The sequence below is a fragment of the Microcaecilia unicolor genome, chromosome 1 (genome assembly GCF_901765095.1).
Source record: "Microcaecilia unicolor chromosome 1, aMicUni1.1, whole genome shotgun sequence".
Classification (NCBI taxonomy): Eukaryota; Metazoa; Chordata; class Amphibia; order Gymnophiona; family Siphonopidae; genus Microcaecilia; species Microcaecilia unicolor.
In genome coordinates, this window is record NC_044031.1 from 128,496,767 (window position 1) to 128,521,296 (window position 24,530).

The 24,530-nt window shown below is 41.7% G+C and overlaps 1 protein-coding gene across 5 annotated transcripts in view; it reads left to right on the plus strand.

Annotated features, from left to right (window-relative positions):
- Positions 1-24,530, plus strand: part of CDK14 (cyclin dependent kinase 14) — an 857,524-nt gene that overhangs the window by 655,782 nt on the left and 177,212 nt on the right. For all 5 annotated transcript variants that reach the window (XM_030200090.1, XM_030200096.1, XM_030200123.1 and 2 more), the window contains 2 exons: positions 6,809-6,948; positions 20,177-20,323. In XM_030200090.1, the coding sequence (XP_030055950.1) occupies positions 6,809-6,948; positions 20,177-20,292 (256 nt within the window). In that variant the 3' untranslated portion in view covers positions 20,293-20,323. The remainder of the gene's footprint in view (positions 1-6,808; positions 6,949-20,176; positions 20,324-24,530) is intronic.

Here is a 24,530-nt window from a genome sequence, read left to right on the forward strand (position 1 = left end):
CCTGTTGGCCAGCCCTAGTAGTGGTACATGTGCATATTTCATAAAATACCTAGGTACATACACAGAGCACACACACATTTTTACACCTTTTTCTGTGCAGGTTTAAATTTGTGTATGAATATTTGGGCTGTATTTTTTTTTGTTACATTTGTACCCTGTGCTTTCCCACTCATGGCAGGCTCAATGCGGCTTACATGGGGCAATGGAGGGAGGGCCGTGCCAAGGGTCTGTGGCGCCCCCCTGCAGGAGATCAGTTGGCGCCCCCCCCCCCCCCCGCAGATGAACAGTTGGCGCGCGCGCCCCCCCCTCCCCTCCCTTCCCCCCATGAAAATGATCGCTGCCTTCCCGCTCCCATGTCCCAACTGCCCGCCCTCTTCTCCCCCCAAGATTCCTTTTAAATTTACCTCCATCTGGCAGCGAAGGTGCGCCGCAGCGTCAATGAAGGAGGCGGCGCTCCCGACGTCTCTACTAGTCTTCCCTTTGCTCAATGTCCTGCCTTCTTCTGACGTCATTTCCTTGATGTCAGAAGAAGGCAGAACACTGATTGAAGGGAAGACTAGTAGAGACGTCGGGAGTGCCGCCTCCTTCACTGACGCTGTGGCGCGCCTTTGCTGCCGGACGGAGGTACATTTCAAGGGGGTCTTGTTGGGGGAGAAGAGGGCGGGCAGTTGGGACGCGGGAGAGCGAGGTAAGCATGGCGCGGCAGGGCACCCCCCAGAGGACGGCACCCTCCTGCCGTGCTTACCTCGCTTACCGTGTTGGCATGGCCCTGAATGGAGGGTTAAGTGACTTGCCTAGAGTCACAAGGAGCTGCCTGTGCTTGAAGTGGGAGTTGAACTCAGTTCCTCAGTTCCCTAGAACCAAAGTCCACCACCCTAGCCACTAGGCCACTCCTCCCTATTGGGGCTGGTTATGGGAGCCTATTTTATAAAGGCACTTAAACACTATAGTATGTTGAACAGGTGCATTTTGAACTTTTCACATAGGTGTCCTGTTATAAAATTATCCACATAGATTTCTGATCATGAAGCCCAGTGTAGAAAAAACTTGGATCCCTCATCTGGAGCGGAGAAGTGGCTTAGTGGTTAGAGCAGCAGTCTTGATATCAAGTCATCCAGAGGTGGCCACTTCAAATCCCACTTCTATTCCTTGTGATCTTGGACAAGTCAGTTAACCTTCCATTACCTCAGGTACAACCTTAGATTGTGAGCCCTCCATGGACAGGGAAATACTCAGTCTACCTGAATGTAACTCACCTTGAGCAAAATAAAAATAATCTATTATAGCCATTTATATTCTGCTTAACCAAGTTTTACAGCTCAAGGCATATTAAAGATGATAAAAAATGGACTAAAAGCCCAAGTTTACATATAAACTTTTAGTGCATGCAAATCATCCTTACCAAGCATGCTAATCTTTATTGCATAGGGCCCTTTAGTTTGGGGGACGTGTAGTTGTTTTATGCACTGTTTTATTCTTTTAAGAAGAGGCACAACATATATATTGAGGAAAGTGGTCTTGTTTTCCAAAACTTAAGAGAAAAATTATCAAGAAATAAAAGGGGAGTTTTTCTGAGTATGACTGTCTGTGAAAAGAACACATGAAATTAGAACTGTTTAGCTCGGGAGGCATTCAGTCAAACAAGTTACACTTTCTGTTTGAAAATCCAGGGAAAGGCCTGATCTTTGTTTATCTGAATTGCCCTGTGCTAATGATTATGTGAAGCAGTCCAGTCTCTTTCCTTTACCACAGTTAACAAGCACTGTGAGTTCAGAAGTTCAGTGCACATGCCTACATCTCTGCCGTTATTCCCCACCGGAACGTAAACGAACGAGGGCTTCATTGATCCTAGGGTTCTGCTTGACCAAATACTGACCCTCCTTTTCAGTATAAAGAAATATAAGCCTGTTTTCTGAAATTAAATCAAAGCCTTAATTTCATGTATGTTGGTGAAAAAAAAGGCAGTTTCAGACGCTTTGAAGTCCAGTGGGTTGAAGCAGAATTTATATTTAGTCTGTAATCTATACTTTACTCCCCCAAAGTCAACTCAGTAGGCTGATTTTGGCCTGCTTTGGGCCTCATTTGGTGCAGGATTTTTAGTTTTTGATTTTTCTTAGAAAATGACACGGAGCTAGGACTGGATCATCCTGTCCAGATGACCTGGGGGTTGCAGTGGTAGCCCTACTGTACTTTTGGTGAAAGTATTTCTAAATGCTTACCGTATGTTGTAAAGTTTCATTTTTAAAAACACACATATGTTTTTGTTAACATGGGCGAAGTGGCTCAGCTTTTTTTTTTTCAGCTCTTTAAAATAGCCCTTGCTAAATCTTTCATTGGTTTTCTAATGATAATTGCCAGGTGCTGCACTGTTTCAGAGCAATATCCGGCTCATTTTCTGCTGAAATTATGTATGCTGTCATGCTCAGTAACCGTTCCCCCAATGATTAGTGTGACACTAAGTCAAGCATGAATATTGAGTCTGGCTGTATCTGGCATGCCAAGTTACTCTATGCTCAACTGCTATGAGACAAAACATACTATTATACATAAGACACAAAGCCATATTATATTAAATTGAACCCTATCACTGTACAGAAGAGGAGTAGATAGGATTCCAAGACATTTTTTGCCTTGTTCAAAGCGTGTGAAGAGCTAAGAGTGCCTTACTAAATTTAAAAAAAAAAAGAGAGAGAGAAAAGATATTTGACCATAAAAAAGAAAGAAAAATTCAACCTGAGCTTTCTGTCTGTGACTAGTGCTGTCTTGTTAATGTATGGAGCTGGTAACTCATTTATGAGAAACAAATTTTGTAGAACCTATAAAGAACTAAGCAGTACAATGTATGGGACAATTCATGTAACTAAATTATGAAGCTCTTGTACCAAGCGGCGGTAAAAGGCGGCCCGCGGTGGCAGCATGTGGGATTGCACCGCGCCGAGGCCACCTTTTACCACAGCGGGTACAAAGGCATTTTCCCAATAGGGTTCCTGGGAAAGCCCGGAGGTAAGGCCATTCACCACGTGCTACTGTGGCAGTAGCCCTACTGCTGGTTCGTAAAAGCACCTCCCTGCATGTGTTATAAACTGAGAGACACACACGAATGTACACGATTTGTAGAAAATATTATTCTAAGAAATTAAGCAAGTAAAGGAATAAAGGGGAGTAATTTCATAACAGGCCACTTATGTGACAAATTCAAAAAGACAGTGGGGTGCTTTTAGTAGCCTGTGGCTAAAAATGGCCTTAATGCGCCCTTACGTAGGTCTTTTCCGTGTGCTAAGGCCACTTTTTGCTGCATCTGGAAAATGACTGATTTTCCATTTCTTAATTTAATGACCATGCACTAATGTTGCCAGTTAGCATGCGGCTGTTAACAAAAATTAGCACGTGAGCCCTTACCGCCACCTGTTTTATAGAAGATAAGGGCTAATGTGCTAATTCTGTGGTAATCAGCACGCAGTAATGTAGCTGCACTAACTGATTAGCACAGTCATGCCAACTGTCCACCCCCAAACATGCCCCTTGACGAAAAAATTATTATTTTTTTAGCACACCAGTAGCACACAGCTCAGCGCACCCCATGGTACACCATTTTAAGCTGTGGTAAGCAAGCATTAGTGCTTACTACAGCTCAGTAAATGGGCCCCAATCCCCCATTATTTGTAAAGGCAAGTCTCTCTGTGCACAAATCGCTTGTATAAAAGTACGTGAAGAAGTGAAGTGTGTGCATGTACTCTGTGTATGGACATGCATATTTTATACAATGGAGAACACAAAAGGAGTGCACTCCCTATGGGCAAACAATTGTCCTGCTTTTTATTTTTTGCACCTTCTCTGTGGAATACACTTCCCCTTTATATTCAATCTGAGCTGTCATTTTCTAAATGTAAGATGTTGTTGATTGGCCTTTTACTTTCCTATTTTAATTTGCCATTCCTTTCAATTTTGTACATTAATTTGTTTTACTTTAATTGTTAGCCACTGTGACCTGCATTCAGAAATGGCGGGATATCAAGCTTTTGAATAAACATAAACAAACATAAAAACAAAAACATAGGAGTGAACCAAGGATGACCTTACAGCCAATGGGATTAAAATGCAGTCTTTATTGAGCACCACAACCATGAACTGACCCAACATGATATACAATGCCTGTGACATCAGCTTCAGCACGTTACATCTCTTATTTTTGTTCTTACAACCACATCTTTTTGTTTGTTTGTTTTTTTACCTTTTTTATGAGATGGGTGTATTATACCCTGGTTCATTTAGCACTTTTAATATGTGCATTGTAAATGTTCATTACATTTTCTTTGTTTACAATAATTATATAATATATTGTAAATAATAGTCTTTTAGTTTTCATTTTTATTTTCTGGTTTTTCTTGTGTATTCAGAGCGTTTTTTTAATGTTTTGTTCTAGTTCTTGTGACCCTTAAAGCAGTCGGTACCCCAGCCAAGACATGGCGCCTTGTCGGGTCAGTTCATGGTTGTGGTGCTCAGTAAAGACTGCATTTTAATCCCATAGGCTGTAAGGTATTCCTTGGTCCACCCCTACTTTTTTGTTTATACTGTTTTATAAAATGCACATTTACACTGCAGGTAAACCACAGCGCCGCCTAAACTATGCCCTGGGAATATCTATGCACAGATCATGTAACAGTGGACATTCCCTTTCCGTGTGCCTTGCCTGCTTTTTATATAGGAATAGCTACGTGTAATTTTGTAAGAGCCCTTTTCCGCATGTAAAAAATGCTTTGCTCATGGGAAATACTATACAAAATGGCTCCATCCTGTACTAAATTTGTGAGTTACATGTTATGAACAAAATTTGGAGTTCTTACTTGTATCCAACACTCTAACTGATGTATACTGGAATGTGTGTTCTTCATGCTGTAATGGGAATCTGGAAAAGGTTAAAAATAATAAGCGAGGATAGCCATTTCATATTTATGTATGAAATGTTAGTCTCAGTTCTGTTTTCAAAAGATGTTTTGCCATTTTCTGCCTATAGCAGGAACATAAGGCTTTTGGTATATTGCACTAAAATGTAAACAATAGTTGAGTAGCAATACAGTAATTACATTTTCCCATAAAGATATGCAGGCTTGAACATTATGACTAATATGGGTCTCCTAAGAAACAGAAGGGAAAAAAGCCAAAATATAGCATTCAAAATATATAAGGAGACACAGAAGGAAGAAAGGCAAAATTTGCAGCAGAAATGAAGGGAGGTATGAAGCTTCCCAAACTGTGGGTTAGAACCCCAAATGGGGGTCACAACCTAGGTGGGCTCTCCATAGATGCATTATTATTCTGCACCTCCAGGGGGTTACACAGCTTTATTTGGCCACAACCACGGGATCACAGCCACAAAAAGATTAAGAAACACTGAGGTAAACTACAATAAAAGGAACAGTTCTTCAGAGGAATGAAAAAATTAAAAGGAGATTTTGTGTACCTGAGAAAAATTGATAGTAAATGTCTTAGACAATACATTTAGCTTGGTATTCACACTAGAAAGGATGGATGAAAGGCAAAAGGGAAGGACAAGAAACTGGGAAGAATGAATTGCTATTTACTGTGGTGGTAGTATTCAAAGTACTGGCTCAGCGAGAAGTCAGTATGGGGCTCATTTTCAAAAGAGAAAAATGTCCAAAAAGTGGCATAAAGTGGCAGATGGATGTTTTTCTCACAAAAATGGCCAAATCGCTATTTTCAACAGCCATTGTTTAGATGTTTTTCTATGCTGTTCCTCTGCAGTGCATCCATATCACAAGAGGGTGTGTTGGGGGAGGATATGGGCATTCCCAAAACTTGGACCTTTTTCTACCATAACGGAACAAAGCGAAAATGTCCACAGCTAAAAGTTAGACGTTGTGATCTAGACCTGTTTCAATCATGCCTAAGTCACAAAAAGGTGCCCCAAATGACGAAATAACCACCGGAGAGATTAAGGCATGACCTCCCCCCCCCTTATTCCCCTGACCCCCTAAAGATGTGACAGTGTCCTCTGGAAGCTTCCTCTCCTCCTCCTCCTCTATCCAGGGAAGACGACCCTTAAAAGCTCTACCTTTTGGTCGATCTTTCTCTGATTGGACCCTTCTGTCTGGGTTTCTTATTGGCCAAGAGTAAACTGGATTGCTCCTCTTACCCCTCCACCAGGGTGAAAAATCCGCATGTTCCTTTACGTGTTCCCCTTAGTAGATGTTCCTTCCCTGTTCTTAAGCATTATACTAGACAGTAGAATGTGAAGTAAGGTACAGTAGAGTCTTGATTATCCAACCTTCTCTAATCCGACCATCTGGCATATCTAAGGACATCATCATATTTATTTCTATTAAAAATCTTTGTTTTAGAACAATTTTTGAAAATCGGGAACTCTATGCCTTTGTTTATGCATTGCTTAAGGGCTTTATGCAGTGTTTTCCATATTATCCGACTTACCACTTATCTGACAACGGGTTGGTCCTGTTTACATCAGATAATCGAGACTATACTGTAGTTAGACACAGACACACACACACTCACACACACACACACACACACACACAGTTTCAGTTACCATGTTTTTCCTGGAAAACTGGAGTCTTAATAGGTTCGCTTAAAGATACCACTTGTTTTTGACAAATGACATGCCTGAAAATATGAATCCAGGAAACATCGGATGATTTCTCTTTTTTGACAGTGATGCAGTCTTTGTTGGATTGCCAGAAATATTGGAAGCAGTATATATGTCTCATTGTGTGGCACCATCTATTTGAGTGGTTTACATGTGTTGGGTTTTTTTCCCCCCTCTGTCTTTCAGACTAAGTTACGTGAATCATGCTGAAGATTTGGCTTCCAAACTACTTCAGTGTTTCCCAAAGAACAGATTATCAGCTCAAGCTGCCCTGAACCATGATTACTTCAGTGACCTTCCTCCACGGCTATGGGAATTGACTGATAGTGAGTACAAGCAAGTACTTATAGCGAAATATAATTAATTCTTGTAAAACTTTCCCCCCTATGGGGTCCAAATGTAAGATATGTGGAGGGTAATTTTTATTATAGGTCATTTATTTTGGGAGTGACCAAGTAGGTGCCTATTTTATAAAGACACAAAGAGGGGCATTTTTGAAAGAACGTCCAAGTCAAAATTGGGATATCATGTTCATAAAGTCCAAAAAACCCATCCATCTCACATCCATTTTCGAACAGGAAAAATGTAAGAATTTCCTGTTCGAAAATATATGAGAAGAATGTTCTTGAGCTGAAAACGTCCAAAATATGAATGTCAAAAAAGCATGCACAAAAACGTCTGGCATCATTTGTACAAAATGGCCAAACAGATGTTCCTGCAGAGCAGAGGGGCAGCCTAGTGCTCAGAGCAGTGGAATTTAAACAACGGGACCCAGGTACACATCCCACCTTAATTCTGTTATATGTCATTGTGAGCCCTCCAGGAACAGATAAAAACCTACTGTACCTAAAGATACACCATTATAATAGCCATCACGCTTGCAGATGTCCTATAAATTCAGGTACAGTAGATATTTCTATGTTCCAGGAGGGCTCACATATTTGTTAAGAAATAAGAGTTAAAGTGGGTTCTTTATAGCCAGTTAAGTGTTGAATATTGTATTTAGGGGGTCTCCCACCAGCTGCCTTCGAGGTGCTGTGGAGGACTTGCAGCCCATCTGCATATCCTCACAGCCTTCTCCAGGGTGACTCCAAGGTCCATGCTGTCATCATGCTTCTCCTACTCTTTTCCGTACTCTCTTGCTTCTTCTCCTACTCTCCATTGGGGATATCAATCCCAATCCTGGTCCTCCACATCAGCTCTCATCCTATTCGTGCAGGTCACACTGTAATGTCTCCAGTCTAATTTCTGTTCCTCTCCTCTCCTCTTCTTCCCTGCCTTTCTCATGTACTCTGTGGAATGCCTGCTCTGTCTTCAACAAACTTTTCTACATCCAGCCGCGGCCCTGTGTCACGGAGGTAAACTTTTCTCCCATACTTCTCGCCCAGTTGGCCACGGAGGTGGTGTTGGGCTACTGCTTTTACCCTCCTGTAGATTTCAACCTCTTCTTCCACCTCTGTCTCATTGCTTTTCTTCCTTTGAAGTCCACTCCAGCCATCTATTCACTCCTCTGCCTCTCCAAATAGCAGTCATTTATCGACCCCCTGATAAGTCCCTTTCTTCCTTTCTCACTGACTTTGACGCCTGGCTTTCCTTCTTTCTTGAACCTTCATCTCCTTCCCTCACATTTATGCTAATGATCCCTCTGACTCTTATGCTTCTCAGTTTATCGCTTTAACATTCTCTTTCAGTCTTCAACTGTTCTCCACTACTCCCACTCACCAGAATGACCACTGTCTTGATCTTATCTTCTTCTTAAACTGCTCACTCTCCAGTTTTTGCGCCTCAGCTCTTCCCCTCTCTGACCATCATCTGATTACTTTCACACTTAAACACCCTCCCCCCAGTCCTGTCCAGTCTCAGCTAATACATTTAGGAATCTTCAGGCTATTAACCCTTCTACTTTGTCCTCCAGTGTTTCAAATCTCTTCTCAACTGCTATGTTATCCAAGTCTGTCAATGAGGCTATCTCTTCCTATAATACTATTCTCTCCTCTGCTCTGGATACTCTCACTCCTCCCATTCCATGCTCTGTAAGGCATACCAAACCCTAGCCTTGGCTGATCTCTAGAATACACTACCTACGTTCCTGTGCCTGCTCTGCCATACGCCTTTGGCTGAAATCCCGTGCCCACGCTGACTTCATTCATTTCAAATTCTTGCTGACCTCCGTCCAGTCTGTTCTTTCACTTTCCGAACAGGACTACTACATCCAGTTGACAAATTATCTTGGCTCAAACCCTCGACATCTCTTTGCCACACTGAACTCTCTCCTCAAAGTGCCTTCACCTCCAACTCCCCCTTCACTTTCTCCCCAGACTCTAGCTGAGTACTTTCATGATACGCTTCACAAGATTAAACTTGAATTCTCAACCAAGTTACCTCCACTTCCTGTTCCCTTAGTCCATTCTCCTAGCCCTCCTTCAACCCCTGCTTCCTTTTCTGAAATCACTGAAGAGGAAACTGCACATTTTCTTTCCTCCTCAAAACTAACTACCTGTTCGTCTGATCCAGTTCCCACCCAACTACGTAGCACTATCTTTCCTACTGTCATCTTTTTTTTCTGTCATATCCTCAATCTTTCACTCTCCACTGCAGCTGTTCCTGATGCCTTCAAACATGCCATAGTCATACCACTCCTTAAAAAACCTTCACTGGACCCTACCTGTCCTACCAACTATCACCCCATCTCCCTCCTCCCTTTCCTATCCAAGATACTTGAACGTGTTGTTCACCGCCGTTGTCTTGACTTTCTTTCATCTCAAGCTGCTCTTGATCCACTTTAATCTGGATTTCACCTTCTTCATTCAACTGAAACAGCATTTGCTAAAGTCTCCAGTGACCTGTTCCTAGCCAGATCCAAAGGTCTCTATTCTAGCCTCATCTTTCTTGTTCTATCTGCTGCTTTTGACACTGTTGATCATAGCCTATTCGTTGATACTCTGTCCTCACTTAGATTTCAGTTGATGTACTTCAGGGATCTGTCCTGGGACCTCTTCTTTTCTCCATCTATACTTCTTCCCATGGTACTCTGATCTCATCCCATGGTTTTCAGTATCACCTTTACGCTGATGACTCCCAGATCTACCTCTCCACACCAGAAATCTCAGCAGTTATCCAGGCCAAAGTATCAGCCTGCCTGTCTGACATTGCTGCCTGGATGTCTCACCGCCATCTGAAACTAACATGACCAAAACTGAGCTTCTTATCTTTCCCCCTAAACCAGCCTCTCTTCTTCCCCTGTTATCTATCTGTGTGGATAACACTCTCATCCTCCCTGTCTCATCAGCTCGTAACCTCGGGGTCATCTTTGACTCCTCTCTTTCTCTTTCTCTGCACATATTCAACAGACTGCTAAAACCTGTTGTTTCTTTCTCTATAATAGCACCAAATTCAACTTAATGATGACCCCACTAGCCAAGTCCTTATCCAGTCAAGGCCTTAACCCTTTCATATACGCCGACGACGTCACATTGTACATCCCCTACAAAAAGGATCTAACAGAAATCACCAAAGAAATCAAACTCAGCGTGAACATCATGAACTCATGGGCGAATGCATTTCAGCTGAAACTTAACGCAGAGAAATCACACTGTCTCATCCTCTCGTCCCAATATAACACAATCAAACCCACCGACATAACCACCCCAGATTACACTCTCCCTATCTCAGACAACCTGAAAATCCTCGGATTCACAATCGACCAAAACCTCACACTAGAAAGCCAAGTGAAGGCTACAACAAAGAAAATGTTTCACTCAATGTGGAAGCTCAAACGAGTGAAACATTTTTTCCCGCGGGAAATATTTCGCAGCTTGGTACAATCCATGGTACTAAGCCATCTAGATTACTGTAATGGAATCTATGCGGGATGTAAAGAACTAATCATAAAGAAACTCCAAACTGCTCAAAACACAGCAGCCAGGCTCATATTCGGAAAAACAAGATTTGAAAGCGCCAAACCCCTACGAGAAAAATTACACTGGCTCCCAAAGAACATATTGCGTTCAAAATCTGTACCCTGGTTCATAAAATCATCTACGTCAATGCCCCGGGATACATGACAGACCTCATAGACCTACCAACCAGAAATACAACAAGATCAACGCGAACATACCTAAATCTCCACCACCCAAGCTACAAAGGACTTAAATACAAATCAACCTATGCATCCAGTTTCTCTTATATAAGCACGCAACTATGGAATGCACTACCAATCGCCGTGAAAACAACATACGACCACCTAAACTTCCAGAAACTCCAAAAGACTTACCTGTTCGAAAAGGCATACCCCAACAATGCAGCATAAATGCCTCAACCCTGCAACACAACAATATAAAGTTTGTACTGGACATAACCAACTCTTCCCCTTATGACCCCCAATGTTTTTATCACACTTGATCTTTACTTTGTCATAACCTCACTTTGTATTTGTTCATACCGGCGGTATTGGCAATCGCCTCAACTGTGCTATGTAAGCCACATTGAGCCTGCAAATAGGTGGGAAAATGTGGGATACAAATGTAACAAATAAATAAATAAATTCATCCTTTCCTTTCAGAGCAGAATATCAAAACCCTTATCTACACTCTTATCACCTCTCGCTTAGACTTTTGCAACTTGCTTCTCACAGGTCTCCACTTAGCCATCTCTCTCCTCTTCAATTTGTTCAAAATTCTGCTGCATGACATATTCCTCCAGTGTCGCTATGCTCATATTAGCCCTCTCCTCAAGTCAGTTCATTGGCTCCCTATCCATTTCCGCATACAGTTCAAACTCCTCTTATTGACTTACAATTGCATTCATTCTACAGCTCCTCAGTACCTCTCCACAATTATCTGTCCCTACACTCCTCACCAGGAACTCCGTTCACTGGGTAAATCTCTCTTATCTGCTCCCTTCTCCTCCACCGCTAACTCCAGACTCCGTTCCTTTTATCTTGTTGCACCATATTCCTGGAATGGACTTCCTGAGCCAGGGTGTCAAACTTCATTTCTTGCCGTCTTCAAATCTAGGGTAAAAGTCCACCTTTTTGATGCTGCTTTTAACTCCTAACCCTTATTCACTTGTTCAGTACCCATGTTTTATCATTCCCACCTTAGTAATTCCCTTCTCTTATTTGTCTTGTTTGTCTGTCCTAATTAGATTGTAAGCTCTGTCGAGCAGGGACTGTCTCTTTATGTCCAGTGTACAGCGCTGTATTTATCTAGTAGCGCTACAGAAATAAGTAGTAGTATTTAGCGCACACTAAACGTTAGAGATGCTGAGCATCTCTATTGTTTTGTGCATGCTAAAACTGCTAGCACACGTTTGTAAAAGGGGCCCTTAAACGGCTATGTTTTAACTTGCTCCCTATACCCAGAAATTCAATGCAGGAGCCCAAACATGGCCCGGCATTGAATTTCTGGGTTTAATGCCGGTGGTGGTCAGCAAAATGCTGATTGCCGCTGACTGAATGTCAGGCCTTAAGTGTATATAAAGGCATGTACATATGAAAAACCTTTTATAGATTTTGTCCCCTTAGGAGGTAGTTTCATAAACCTTTTCTGCAAATAGGACAGGGTATTTGTGTGTAAAAGTATGTACTGCTGATGCATAGCGTGTATTTTTCCATAGTACGAATGTAGGCATTCCCGGAGCTGGAGGGTGGGTAGAGCTAGGACTGAGTTAGGAGGTGTGCACATCTGTGGCATAGCCATGGGTGGACCTACAGTGGGGGAAATAAGTATTTGATCCCTTGCTGATTTTGTAAGTTTGCCCACTGACAAAGACATGAGCAGCCCATAATTGAAGGGTAGGTTATTGGTAACAGTGAGAGATAGCACATCACAAATTAAATCCGGAAAATCACATTGTGGAAAGTATATGAATTTATTTGCATTCTGCAGAGGGAAATAAGTATTTAATCCCTCTGGCAAACAAGACCTAATACTTGGTGGCAAAACCCTTGTTGGCAAGCACAGCGGTCAGACGTCTTCTGTAGTTGATGATGAGGTTTGCACACATGTCAGGAGGAATTTTGGTCCACTCCTCTTTGCAGATCATCTCTAAATCATTAAGAGTTCTGGGCTGTCGCTTGGCAACTCGCATCTTCAGCTCCCTCCATAAGTTTTCAATGGGATTAAGGTCTGGTGACTGGCTAGGCCACTCCATGACCCTAATGTGCTTCTTCCTGAGCCACTCCTTTGTTGCCTTGGCTGTATGTTTTGGGTCATTGTCGTGCTGGAAGACCCAGCCACGACCCATTTTTAAGGCCCTGGCGGAGGGAAGGAGGTTGTCACTCAGAATTGTACGGTACATGGCCCCATCCATTCTCCCATTGATGCGGTGAAGTAGTCCTGTGCCCCTTAGCAGAGAAACACCCCCAAAACATAACATTTCCACCTCCATGCTTGACAGTGGGGACGGTGTTCTTTGGGTCATAGGCAGCATTTCTCTTCCTCCAAACACGGCGAGTTGAGTTCATGCCAAAGAGCTCAATTTTTGTCTCATCTGACCACAGCACCTTCTCCCAATCACTCTCGGCATCATCCAGGTGTTCACTGGCAAACTTCAGACGGGCCGTCACATGTGCCTTCTGGAGCAGGGGGACCTTGCGGGCACTGCAGGATTGCAATCCGTTATGTCGTAATGTGTTACCAATGGTTTTCGTGGTGACAGTGGTCCCAGCTGCCTTGAGATCATTGACAAGTTCCCCCCTTGTAGTTGTAGGCTGATTTCTAACCTTCCTCATGATCAAGGATACCCCACGAGGTGAGATTTTGCGTGGAGCCCCAGATCTTTGTCGATTGACAGTCATTTTGTACTTCTTCCATTTTCTTACTATGGCACCAACAGTTGTCTCCTTCTCGCCCAGCGTCTTACTGATGGTTTTGTAGCCCATTCCAGCCTTGTGCAGGTGTATGATCTTGTCCCTGACATCCTTAGACAGCTCCTTGCTCTTGGCCATTTTGTAGAGGTTAGAGTCTGACTGATTCACTGAGTCTGTGGACAGGTGTCTTTCATACAGGTGACCATTGCCGACAGCTGTCTGTCATGCAGGTAACGAGTTGATTTGGAGCATCTACCTGGTCTGTAGGGGCCAGATCTCTTACTGGTTGGTGGGGGATCAAATACTTATTTCCCTCTGCAGAATGCAAATAAATTCATATACTTTCCACAATGTGATTTTCCGGATTTAATTTGTGATGTGCTATCTCTCACTGTTACCAATAACCTACCCTTCAATTATGGGCTGCTCATGTCTTTGTCAGTGGGCAAACTTACAAAATCAGCAAGGGATCAAATACTTATTTCCCCCACTGTAGATGGGCACGGGCCCCTTGCAGCAGCTGCTGCGGATCCCCATTCCCTGCCAGCTAAAGATCTCCTTTGAAGGATTTATATTTTAAGTTGAGTTGGGAGGGGCATGTAGGGGGAGTTAGAGAATGCATTTTGTGCCCACCTATTTTTCCCAAAGGCTCACCCAAAATGTGCTTTCTGGCTATGCTACTTACTTGCATACCTGTTGCACCAGATCTGTTTGCAGCTTTCAGTAAATTAGCTGCCTGTCTAAGAGCATCTCAAGAATTGACAAAAAATATATGTTACTCTGAATCCTAGTAAAACAGACTCCATGGGTTCCTAATACCACGTGGGCTGCTGACTTCAACATTTCTTTGGAGAAATATGATTTCCTCTTAAAATCTTTGATATCAGGCACCTCTAAAACTAGATTGATGTGTTTCCAGCGTTGCGCTGATGCGATGTGAAATCGCCTTTTAGTTAAGTAAAAGAGCTGCTGTTTCTTGTCTGGTTTTCTGTTTTTCCATACAATTTTCCTTTTAATTGAAGTTTAATTGAACTTTAAATAAAATTGAAATCGGTATATTCCCTAATTTTTTCTTTTCCAATATTTTTATTGAGAAGTTTTTAACATAAACATCAATAAGGCATTTTGCATAGCTATGAATACAACATCATAACCCTCAACCCTCCCTTCCCCTCTCTATTCATAGTAACATAGTAGATGACGGCAGAAAAAGACCTGCACAGTCCATCCGGTCTGCCCAACAAGATAAACTCATATGTGTATCCTTACCTTGATTTATTCCCACCCCCTCCCTTATTACTCGGGATAAGATGCACATGGCCACTGATAGCCCAAGTCCAGTATTCATTTAAATGGAATCCAACAAGCATGGACACCACTTATAGCATCGGGACCACCAGCCGTTTGGCGTCCAAGTCAATCCCCGATCGGGATCTCCACTCTCTATATTTGTCCCAGAGTTTATAAAATTGAATCACCTGTCCATTTCAAATAGCTGTAAGTTTTAACATCTGATATAAATAGTCCATTTTATGAACCACCTTTAACACTGGCGGCGCATGTGGACTTTTCCACGATGAAGCCAGTGTTATCTTGCCCGCTTCCAGGAAAGTCGAGGCTAGACAATGCAAGGCTGATGGGAATCCTGGAGGGCGGAAATGCAGTAGACAGTGATCTGCAGTGGCTGGGTAGTCCTTTCCCAGCAGTTGGCTGAGCTGCCAAAGCAATTCCGCCGAATAGTTTTTTTTATTTTTGGACAGGACCACCAGATATGAAACATATCTCCTACTGTCTGACAGCCCCTCCAACAATGGCCCGAAGTTTGTTTAAACATTTTTGCTATTCGGTCAGGTGTATAATACCAATGATACAAGATCTTGTAACCATTCTCTATCAAGGAGCTACTTATAGATACTCTTAACAGGTAGCCAAAAACTCGCTCCCAGCTTTGCATATAATGACTGATCTCCTTGTCATGCTCCCATCGCTGTTTGTATTTCCAGATTGGTACCCTATAGGATAATAGCGCTGCATAGATTCAAGAGACTCATCCTCTGGCACTCCCCCCCCCCCCCCCCCCATTGCCCGCTCCAGATCTCTCTCTTTCAGCTGTAACTCCTCTCGTGCTTTGCGAAAAATATAGTCCCTCATCTGGCTATAGTGAAACAGGTGGTGAGACGGGAGGCCAATCTCCCCCTGCAGTTCTAAGAACAAAAATGCCTCCTCCTCCCACAACTGTCCCAGCTGTCTCAGGTCCCTCCGCTCCCGGTGCTATATGTCATGGGCCCCCGGTGCTATATCGTCTTGGTATAAATGTTTATAAAAGTTTGGAAAGGCTAGGCTAATGTCTTCAGTGCTGGTTAAATGTTGACCTGCCCTTTCTTCTATTGCATGTTTATAGTTTTGCGTATTGCATTTTTTCAGTTTATATGCGGACAACCAGGAGGCCTTATTTGCCAAATTCAAAGTACATTTGTCGGGCCCTTCGAAGGTTTTCCGCCAGTTGTAACTTTCTAAGCTCCATTTGTATCTGATGGATGCGAGAGATTACGCAAGATGGGGTTGTCGTCTGTGCTATCTGTGCTTGTAGACTTTCAAGTTCTGCGTGCAACTGTTGTGACTGTGCTACTTTCTGTCGTTGAATATGTGTTTGCAGTGATATGATCTGTCCCCGGCTTACAGCCTTAAGGCTTTCCCACAACACCCCATCCCCGACCTCCCCATTATCGTTCATCGTTATGCATTCCTTTATGTCTTTTTATTTTAAATTTGTTTATTAAATTTATTTTACAAGTTAACATCCACTTGCAAAGGAAAAACAGATCCAACCGTGCTAAAATTACATAGCAGTAATATACATCACTATCCATTCAAAGAAACACTTTATATCTTCCGTAGACCTCAATTATGTGGTTAGAGGGGGGCGACAGGTATTTAAATGGAGAAATTAACCTCAATATTTAAAATAAATCGGCTTAACCTGGAACCATAACTATTATTCTTTAGTTGATAAAGTTGTTTCTATATTGCGTTTACTTAGGTTCTTCAAGTCCAAAAATGTCCGTAGCTGTGATGGGTCATAAAACACATATTTAGTTCCTTGAAAATTGATCCTACACTTACATGGATATGCTAACATATATGTCGCCCCTAAGGCTCTAGTCTCATTTCTTAAGTCCAAAAATTGTTTCCTCCTCTCTTGTGTTGCCTTCGCAACATCAGGATAAACCCAAACTTTTTGTCCATGAAACAATTTTGATGAATTTTTAAAATAAAGCTTCAAGACCTGATTTAAATCTTGTTCAAAAACAAATTGAACAATTAAAGTACCACGATTAGTTATTTCAACATCCGATTCTTCTAAGAATGCATTTAAATTCTGAGGCTCCTGCTTTTCTTCTTGTACCTTCTTTACAGAATCTTTTAAAGGCAAATAATACATCTTATTACATGGGGGCATATTAGAAGAATCTATCTGTAAAATTTCCTGAAGGTACATTCTAAATAAATCACTTGATTTTAATAATGATGAAATAGGGAAATTCAGGAACCTCAAGTTTAAACGACGATTATAGTTCTCCATTTGTTCAATTTTTCGCTGAGTTATTTGTTTATCTTTTATCAAGGCGTCCACTGAAGATTTTAATTCATTAGCCACAATTTGGTTTTGCTGAGCCTGTTCAGAAGCATCTTTTTTAACTTTTTCAAGTGAGGCATCAATTTTTTCTAACTTACTTACAACCGTTGTAATCTCATTAATAGACTTAGTCACTGCCACGGTCAAACCTTGAACCGCTTTCCAAACCTCCGTAAGAATTGCCTCTCCTGGATCTTCCCTCGATATCAAATCTTCCCCGCTTAGGTCTTGAGGTGATCCGCCGATCGAAACGCCGCTAGCAGCGCCTTCCGCATCAAATGGGGTTTCCTCACCTCTGACCTTCGCTGGGCAGGGAGGCGGTACCAACTCCGGCGGCGTGAGGGAAACCTCTCATCCTAGAAGCTCTGACGCTCCCTCGTCTCGGCTCAACAGCGGAGTCGCCAAACCGGGCTCCTGCATGGTTCGCTGTATAAAACAGTCGAGAGTCTGCTGATCTGGAGTTGAAGTAAGTGCCCTCGGCAGCTGGGTCCTCACCGCTCCTTTACGTTTAGTATGTGGCATTGTAGGAAATTTTTTCTTCCAGCGCTTCTCGAACCGCTCTCAACAGCAGCATTCAGGTCGCCATCTTGGAACGCCTCCTTTATGTCTGTTATAATCGCGACACTATATTTGGGTCTGCCAATAAGCTATCATCCAATCGCCACTGTGCAGGGGAGGGTCTTGTGATGTTATAAATTATCTTTATGCTAAGAGAGGTGTGGTCCGACCATGTTCTAGAATGTATCTGCACAGTGTGTACTGTCTCCGGCACAAATGCAGTATATTCCCTAATTTTAATTACAAAAGTTTAAAAATCCAAAAAAATGCATTCCAGCTTAAGAGGCAGATGATTATTTCAGAATTTGTGCTGCAGATCTGAAATAGCTTGAGGCTATAAGAGATCTCATAGCCAATACATTGCATTGATGATTCCACAACGCTGGATGTGTTATCATGTAATTCAGACAATATATGTCTTCTACCATTGATGCTCATCTAACACACTTCTTTTTTCTATTACATTAATTGACTAGTAAAAAAGCTCCGTTTCTGATGCAAATGAAACGGGGGCTAGCAAGGTTTTCTTCTGTGTGCATGTGGGAGTGTGTGTGTCCCTGCCCTGTGCCCTCTCTCCCTACCCATGTTGTCTGTCCTCTCTGTCCCCTCCCCCCTCGGAGTCCAGTCCTTCAGTGTTAAGTTTCCTGCTGTGTTTGTGTTACAGAGATAGTGAGGGCTTCTGCCCTCTCTCCCCTCCCCCCTCTGAGTCCTTCACTGCTACAGAGAGAGCGATTTGATTTTGTGCTTTGCTGTGTTTTTCTTCACTGTTTGTGTTACAGAGAGAGCGAGGGCGGGGCAGACACTCATGGGGAAACCGGATATCTCTCCCCCTTCACACTTCCGGCTGGAGGCTTCATTTAGAACGTTGGTGGTGCCTTTTATATATAGAGATGTGGAAGTGTTGGTTTTTTTTCCCCTTTCCTTGCTTGATACCTCTAAAACTTCAGCAACTACGACATTTCCCTCTGTCCATCAAGAAGATGAATTGGATCACAGTGGTTCATGCTGTGATAAAAATAGATTACTATAATGCCCAGTATTTTGGTCAGATCACAAACAGTTTTCACCGGCTCAAGTTAATTTAGAATACCACAACGTGACTGATAGAAGGTATAGCTTATCTGATCATTGCAGCAGTATAACCATAAATCACCCATCTTACATATTATTCTGGTGACCAGTGCACCTAATTGCCACTGCTCCCCAGTCCTCATCGTCTTGACCAATGAACCAAGAGAACTAAAAACACAGAAAGTTTTCTGTGTTCCCTTATTATTTATTATTTGTTGCATTTGTATCCCACATTTTCCCACATATTTGCAGGTTCAATGTGGCTTACATAGTACCGTAATGGTGTTCGCCAAGTCCGGTAGAGAAACAATTACAAGGTGATGTTATGGTCGAATAAGGTTCATGCGTTTCAGACACAATGGGGATTGAAGAGAGGAGAGGTTATGTAGTGTCCATTATGAGCTTTGGTCATTTAAACATCTTCTTTTGCTAATTGTATGGTGGGAAGCAATTTAGTAATTCATTCCAGCTATCAGACACGCAATACTGTTTTGTGTTCCACAAAATGTAAAGGGATCACAATCGTCATTTTATGCTGGTGATATCTCAATCTCTGGACGATTTCCACTGGTCTGGATTTTGATAGTCTGAATTCTGTAGTAGCACTTTTCTCTTGATACAGGCTTATTACCCAGTCACCACTTAGTTTATCAGTCAGTGTTTAAACCCAGCTCTATCAGCAAACCTAAATACCTGGGTATTATCACTGGGCAGCAGGCCGCCAGCAAAGAAAGGCTTGTCCCAGCCATTAATAAGTACAATGTATGCAGAACACCAGAGGGGATTGACAACCACAAAAAAACACCTCTGGGTGGTATTTTTAATATGAGAATTTAATTTGTAATTTCACAGATTAAGAACTTTGACTGCTTTAATCCTTTTATCAGCTCACAGCAGGTTGTTTGCAGAAGCATAACCGTAAGGCTATAATCATTGGCCGAGTCGAGGCTTTGCATAACGCTTAAACATCAGGCAGCGTCAACCCTTTTGAAGGGGGGAGAATAAAGATGAAAAATCATTATGTTTTGAAAGAAAGTTTTGCAAAATGCCGCCAGTGAAATTTAAAGTCACAGAAATGCTGCTGCTGTGTCTCGGAGATAATCCTTATGAAGCGTATGACTCTTTAAAAGTAAATAAATAAATAAACTCCCACCAGCCTAATATCAAATAAGACATTGATTTTTATGTTGGCTTAGCCTTCATATCATTGTAAACACAGACTTGAAACAAAGAAAACATATATAGTCACGAATCTGGAAAACATTTACCTTACAGCCAAAGAACTTGTTTTCATTCAGAAAAACAATGATGCAACAGAGAATTTGCAAGTATACGTGAAAAATTTTTAAAAAATGAAAGAAAGAAAACAGCATAAACACACTGTATGGCATTCTTGTGATGTCACAGCCTGTCCTTTTTTTCTGATTTGAAGATTTCAAACACTGTAATCAGATCCCCATTTTCTTCTATCCTTTAGTGTCATCAATATTTACAATACCCAACATGAAATTGCAACCAGAGACTGGTGAAAGCATGAGGGTATTTGGAAAAAACAATAGTCATGGCAAGAGTTTGTTGAATCACAAGCATTGAGGAACACTTTGAATCAGGACATGGATTGCAGGTAAGGTCTGCTGGTAAACAAAGAAATTGCTCCTGTTTTCGTGAACCAGAGATGAGGCATTCTCAACCCTTTCCTGGAGGCACAGCCAGTGGGGTTTTACAATATAATAAATTAGCTTATATACCACAAATTCCAAACAAGTAGTTCAATGCCATTTACCATAAGAGATTAGTCAGCTAGACCCTGGGAAGATTCAGCTTATTATCAGAATAACCATAAAGAAAATAAACATAATAAAAATTAGTCATCCAAGAAGTATTTAAACAAATAAGTTTTTAACCTCCTGCTAAAACTTAAATAATTTGAATCTAATCTTAGAACATCAGATACAGTTCCCTACTTTGGCGGCTTGATAGGAAAGCAAAGACCATATCCAGTTATATTTTATGTTCGCTGTAGATGGAACATGAATGGTCAATTGATTCTAGTGGATGTGTTCTAGAAGAAGAAAAAGAAGGAACTAACAGCATTAAATAGGGTGGTGTCAATCCTTGGATGATTCTAAATATTAAAGAGCATAATTTGAATAAAACTGGACTTTTATTGGCAACCAGTGTAGAGTTTTCAGAAATGGAGTCACAAGTTCCCATTTCTTGCCTGACAGATTAGTCTGCCCATTGTAGGATTACCATATGTCTGGATTTACCTGGACATGTCCTCTTTTTGAGGGCATGTCCGGGCAACGGGGCGAGTTTTGCCAATCTGCCCGTTTGTCCGGATTTCTGAACAAACAGGCGGGCGGACGGCCCGCCCACCAGCCTGCCCGTTTGTCCAGAAATCCGGACAAACTGGCAGATTGCTAGCCTCCCCTCTCCTTACTTACTAGTGCCCTGGTGGTCTAGTGACCTCTTCCGCCTTCGGGGCAGGAAAGAGCCCCCTCTTTCCTGCCTGGAGCACTGCCCTGCATGCATCCTTCCTGTTGGTGATCCTCGGCGCCGATTCAAAATGGCTGCCGAGAGTTGAAGTGACCTCACGAGACTTCAACTCTCGGTGGCCATTTTGAATTGGCGCCGAGGATCACCAACAGGAAGGATGCATGCAAGTTAGCGCTCCGGGCAGGAAAGAGGGGGCTCTTTCCTGCCCCGAAGAGGTCACTAGACCACCAGGGCAGTAGTAAGGTAAGGGGAGGGGGGTGATGGGGAGGGGGGGTGATGGGGTATGTGACAGGAGGTGGAGCGAGGGTGTGAAAGGGGACTGGGTGTGTGGTGGGGGCGGGGCATGTGTCCTCCTTTTTGGGGGACAAAATATGGTAACCCTAGCCCATTGCATTCTGTAAAGTCTGTAATCGCTTCCTAAATTTCTCAGGATTAACACAGTGAACATGGATGAGACAGATTTTCACATGGTTAAGATTCCAAAATATGTAAATGTATTGTCTGAATATTCATCAGGATAATCCTGAAAACCTCACTGGGAAAGTGTGCCTCCAGGACAATGTTGAGAAGCACTGGCCTAGGAGTAGTACTGTATTCTGATTTGAAAGCTTGAGAGTAAAATATGCTTATATATCGATCTATGTTGGCAGGTCTGTGGTCTGAGTGGAGAGTTCAGGGGTAAATTCTATAAGTAGCACTTAAAAATCGGCGCCGATAATATGATACGCTTAGTGAGATTCTATAAAGAGTATACTTCCTTTATAGATTCACGCTTAGCACTACTAAGGTGGGCGTAACTGTAGGTGGCTGCAATTAGGCCTGCTATAAACAGGCCTAAATACTGACTCCTAAGTTAGGCGCACTTAGGCGTGATTCTGTATCAACACGCATAAAATCCAGGAACGCCCCAACCACGCCCCCAGATTGTTTTGCATGATGGGATTTAGGCTCAGTCCATTATAGAATTGGATATGCGCCTAAATTCTAGTTATTGCCAGTTAGTGCTGATAATTGATTTCCACCCAATTAGCGCTGATTAGCTTGTTCAGTTAAGTTGTGCACACTCTTTATAGAATCATGCTTAAGCACCGATTTTTCAGGTGCAATATGTGAATTTGGCCCTCAGTGAAGTTTTCAAGCACAGAATATCTGTTTGTTTAAATCATTCCAAATCTCTGTTTTAGCCAAATACCATCCAAATATTTGCTTATATGGCAGCCCTAATTTAAACTCTTTCTGCTGTTTGCCTCTGGAGACCAGATTTGTTGGGTGAATTGTGCCTAAGCTGATTTGCAGGTTAACAAGAACTCTTGAAAGCAGAGCCAGACCCATTCCGGGCATGAGTCAGACCCAGTAACACTTTGTACTTCTCAGCAACAATCCTTTTAGGACTTTTTAATTTCAGAAATTAAGCTGCCTGTGAGCAGTCTGTTTACATTTTCAGTGACAGGCTAATCCTCACTTTTTACTAGAGCTGGGTCTTTGCACACTACTTTTTAACCAAGCCTGTTTCAATAAGATACAGAAACAGTCTAAACCAACTTTTGAACCTCAACACCTTTTGTTTGGCAGTATGTGTATGGTGTATTTCATCACCATTGTCTCATCATTATGCAGTCTTTCTACCTAATATTCATTCGTCATTTGGAGAAGGTGTAGTTTTTCAGCAATCTTTATTAAGAAGTTTCATGGGAAATCCTAAAAGTTTGATTTTTCTTTTCTTTTTTTAACCTTTTCCAATCTTTTCATCTTTCCTTCTCAATATGTGATCCTTGAAATAAAATAACACACTCATTAATATATTAACTTAATTTAACTTCCGGTGCTCTAACTCTTCTAATACTATAAAGTCTATGTATTTCTTTATGCATAGATCTCTTTGGATGCCTTAGAAGTTGCATGTTATCAATTCCTCTAACTCTAGTATATGCCGGCCTTGCCAGTCTCAAGTGCGTACTGTAAAGCATCTTACCTTTGAATGTGTGTGCCTTCGTCAGTATTGGCTGGAAATCTGGTCGCAGCTGGTAGACATTTTTCACCTTCCTGGCTCACTCACTTATCAATTTGTGATTCTCAGGGATCAGTATTACAAGAGTCTGCTGACTCCTAGTGAAGGGGCTCTTGTTAGCACCCTGGTTTCTTTAGCATTGAAGGTAATCTTCTCCCATTGGAAGTCTTTACATCAGGCTACCAGGAATGGTGGAACTTAGTGCTCTAAATTTACAAATTTGAATCACATCTTGCAAAGAAATCTTCTCGTTTTGCTTCATATAGGGAAAAATGGCTACCACTTGTTGCTTATTTTGATACCGTACAAAGATAGGTACTTAATTTGATGTGTTTTTTTGGCATGTGCATGCGTTATACTTTGATTTGTATTCTCCAACCCCCCCTCCCCTTTCCCTCTTCTTTTCCTCTTTCCTCCCTCTCTCTTGTTTTCACTTAATTTGATTCTGAATGTAGATTGCTTCTTCTTACATGTGAGCTCCGGTATTGCCTTACTTTGTAAAATGTTATTTGTTGTTATGTTGTGAGCTCTTGATGGTATCTGTATCAAAAATCAATAAAAGAAATTAAACTTAATTTAACTTTAGCATTTATAATCCACTTTACCATCAAGTTCAAGGCGAAGAACAATCATTCTAAAAAAGAATACAGTCAAATACAAAGATCTTAAGACTTCTGCATGGTCCAAATACAATCAATATAACAATGTAAGAAATAAAATTCAGTTCCCAAGGACGATATCATTATCTAAAGTATTTTTGAAAAAGCCAAGTTGTCACTGATCATTGAAATCCCACATAGTCCATTATCAGTTTAGTTCCAAGAGGTAAAGAATTCCAAAGTTCAGCTCCTCTTCCAATTATAGTTGTGTTAAATGTCTTTTTCAAATGACATAAAAAACAAGAGGCACTGATCTGCCTACTCAGATACGAACAAAGTAAAAGCAGATCACATAAAAATTCCAAAACAAGTAAATAAAAAGAAGTGATCTATTGAACAGTTACCCGATGTGGCCATGTTTTGCCCTCAGGCTGTGTCAGGGGTAAAAACACAGTATACCCCTAATAGTAAAAATCAAACCATCTATTCACTTCTTCACACAAACAGATTCACTTGTCTCAATGAACTGTTCAATAAACCACTTCTTTTTAGTTACTTGTTTTGGTATTTGTATGTGAGCTGCTTTTACTTTGTTTGTTTTTCAAATGACATGCTGAGTGAGCAAGGATTATTAATAGTGATAATAATAGTAATTGCTTTGACTCTATCAATGTGCAAAAAGCAAATACAGTACAGTCTTGATTATCCGCTGTAAATAGGACTGG